Source organism: Empidonax traillii, unplaced genomic scaffold, assembly GCF_003031625.1.
Source record: "Empidonax traillii isolate 1590-97213 ecotype Southwest subspecies unplaced genomic scaffold, ASM303162v1 scaffold297:size655095, whole genome shotgun sequence".
NCBI classification, from domain to species: domain Eukaryota; kingdom Metazoa; phylum Chordata; class Aves; order Passeriformes; family Tyrannidae; genus Empidonax; species Empidonax traillii.
In genome coordinates, this window is record NW_020955490.1 from 639,698 (window position 1) to 641,407 (window position 1,710).

Here is a 1,710-nt window from a genome sequence, read left to right on the forward strand (position 1 = left end):
TTGGAGGTTAAATGCAATTAAAGACATCGGTCATTCTGAAACTTCAGAAGAGAGGGAGCTGTTTCTTCCAACTAAATCCCAGAGAGAACATCAGCTCTTTCTAAAGTAGTCCTAATTTACGTTCAAATAGTTAATTAGAAAAAGAAATTTAAATAACCTCCATTTCTGGAAGTTTACTTTATTGAAATTATCTTGAAAGGCCCTTTGACATTCGCTATGGCTGAACATGCCCTTTTGAGATTCCCAATGAAGAAGTAAAGTGTATTAAACCTTGCATTAAAAGATGCTGGCATAATTAGTGGTGGATTTAGCCCTAATTAAAGCAAAGCTATAAATAGTCTTCTCTAGTATATATTAAGATTATCATTTCTTCCATTCCTGGGCTATTGCTGACATAGCAAGCTACTATTAGAAATCAATTAGCAGCAGCGTTTGTAGCATGTCGGACAGTGCTGATCTAGAAACAGGCTGCCTGCACATCCTGAAAGGCTCAGAGTCCAATGCCATTTTTGCAATACAGGCAGGGAGCCTCAGCACTCTGCTTCTACCCCCAAATCCAACCTTGCACAGAATCCTTGCCTGTAAGATACGTGTTGAGTTTTAACCTACCAAGCACTGCAGGGTTCAGCCTCAAAAGGTTTCCAAGAGGAAAACGAGAATTCTGTGAGGACAAAACAACCCGATCCCCAGAAATACCATTTGCCACCAGTTTTCCTAAAGGATGGTTGTTTGCTTTAGAAAAGGTTGCTCTCACAGACCTCCCTGACCTTTACTGTACTGTCCTTCCAAGGGAGGAGCCAGCTAGGGTATTTTTAGCCCCTCTCTTTCCTGAAGGAGGGTCCTGAGATGCCCCAGTGAGGGCTCAGCCCTGAGCCTGAGCACCGCCCTCATCTCACAGGCAGCCTCTGCAGCAGCCAGGCAAAACCTGCCAAATACACCTTGTATGTGTATTTGGCAGGAGGGACAAGCCCAGATTTTGATGAGCTGCTGTACTGTCTATTCACAGGCAGTCCCTCTAAATATTTCCCCTGGAGACTTCTTGGCTTAGAAGTGGATCTTAGCGGAAGCAGGCAATACCTGCAAGACGTTTGCTGACATCCAGCAGAGCTTGGCCACTCAGTTGACTCATCCGGTTGCTAAACTCTTTCATCAGGGATAATTTATCTGAAAGAGAAGCATTGATTTCTGCTCATTCCTCTGAGAAAGGAGGGTGGAGAGGGAAAAGGCAGAGACAACTGAATTTTGTAAAATAAAGTAAATTTCTGCCAGTTTATGAGTCCTTCTCTTCTTTCCTTCTTACTTGGGAGGAATTGAAATTCCAAAAGAATAGCTCTCATTTCACATTTGGGAATCCAAAATGGTCTGCTGTACCAGGAGCTGTGTGAAACATTTCATATCAGGGACCTCAACATTCAACTCACATGTAAGTGAAAAGGTTTGGCATGCCAGAGCTTTGCGGAAGTGATCTCCTCCCTTCCCTTCCCTAAGGAAAAGGGTGAGATGGCTCAAAACTTCACACATCTGTTCCCACTTTAAAGACAAGCTGTTCTTAAATCCTCAAGTTATCTGTTGGGATCTATGGACAAGACTCCAAGTTACTCTTACAAGAGAACTTACTGCTCACTGCCCCCCACTCTTGGGGGCTCCTGTACATCTGTGAAATCAGATCTCGGCAGAGAGATTGGAAAAAAAACTCATTTCCCAATACTT

At 43.3% G+C, this 1,710-nt stretch overlaps 1 protein-coding gene across 1 annotated transcript in view; it reads right to left on the reverse strand.

Annotated features, from left to right (window-relative positions):
• TOGARAM2 (TOG array regulator of axonemal microtubules 2) overlaps positions 1-1,181 on the reverse strand; it is a 3,534-nt gene extending 2,353 nt beyond the window's left edge. Inside the window, exon 1 of the mRNA XM_027890787.1 lies at positions 1,078-1,181. Coding sequence (XP_027746588.1) covers positions 1,078-1,150 — 73 coding nt within the window. The 5' untranslated portion in view covers positions 1,151-1,181. The remainder of the gene's footprint in view (positions 1-1,077) is intronic.
• Between the last annotated feature and the right edge of the window lie 529 nt (positions 1,182-1,710).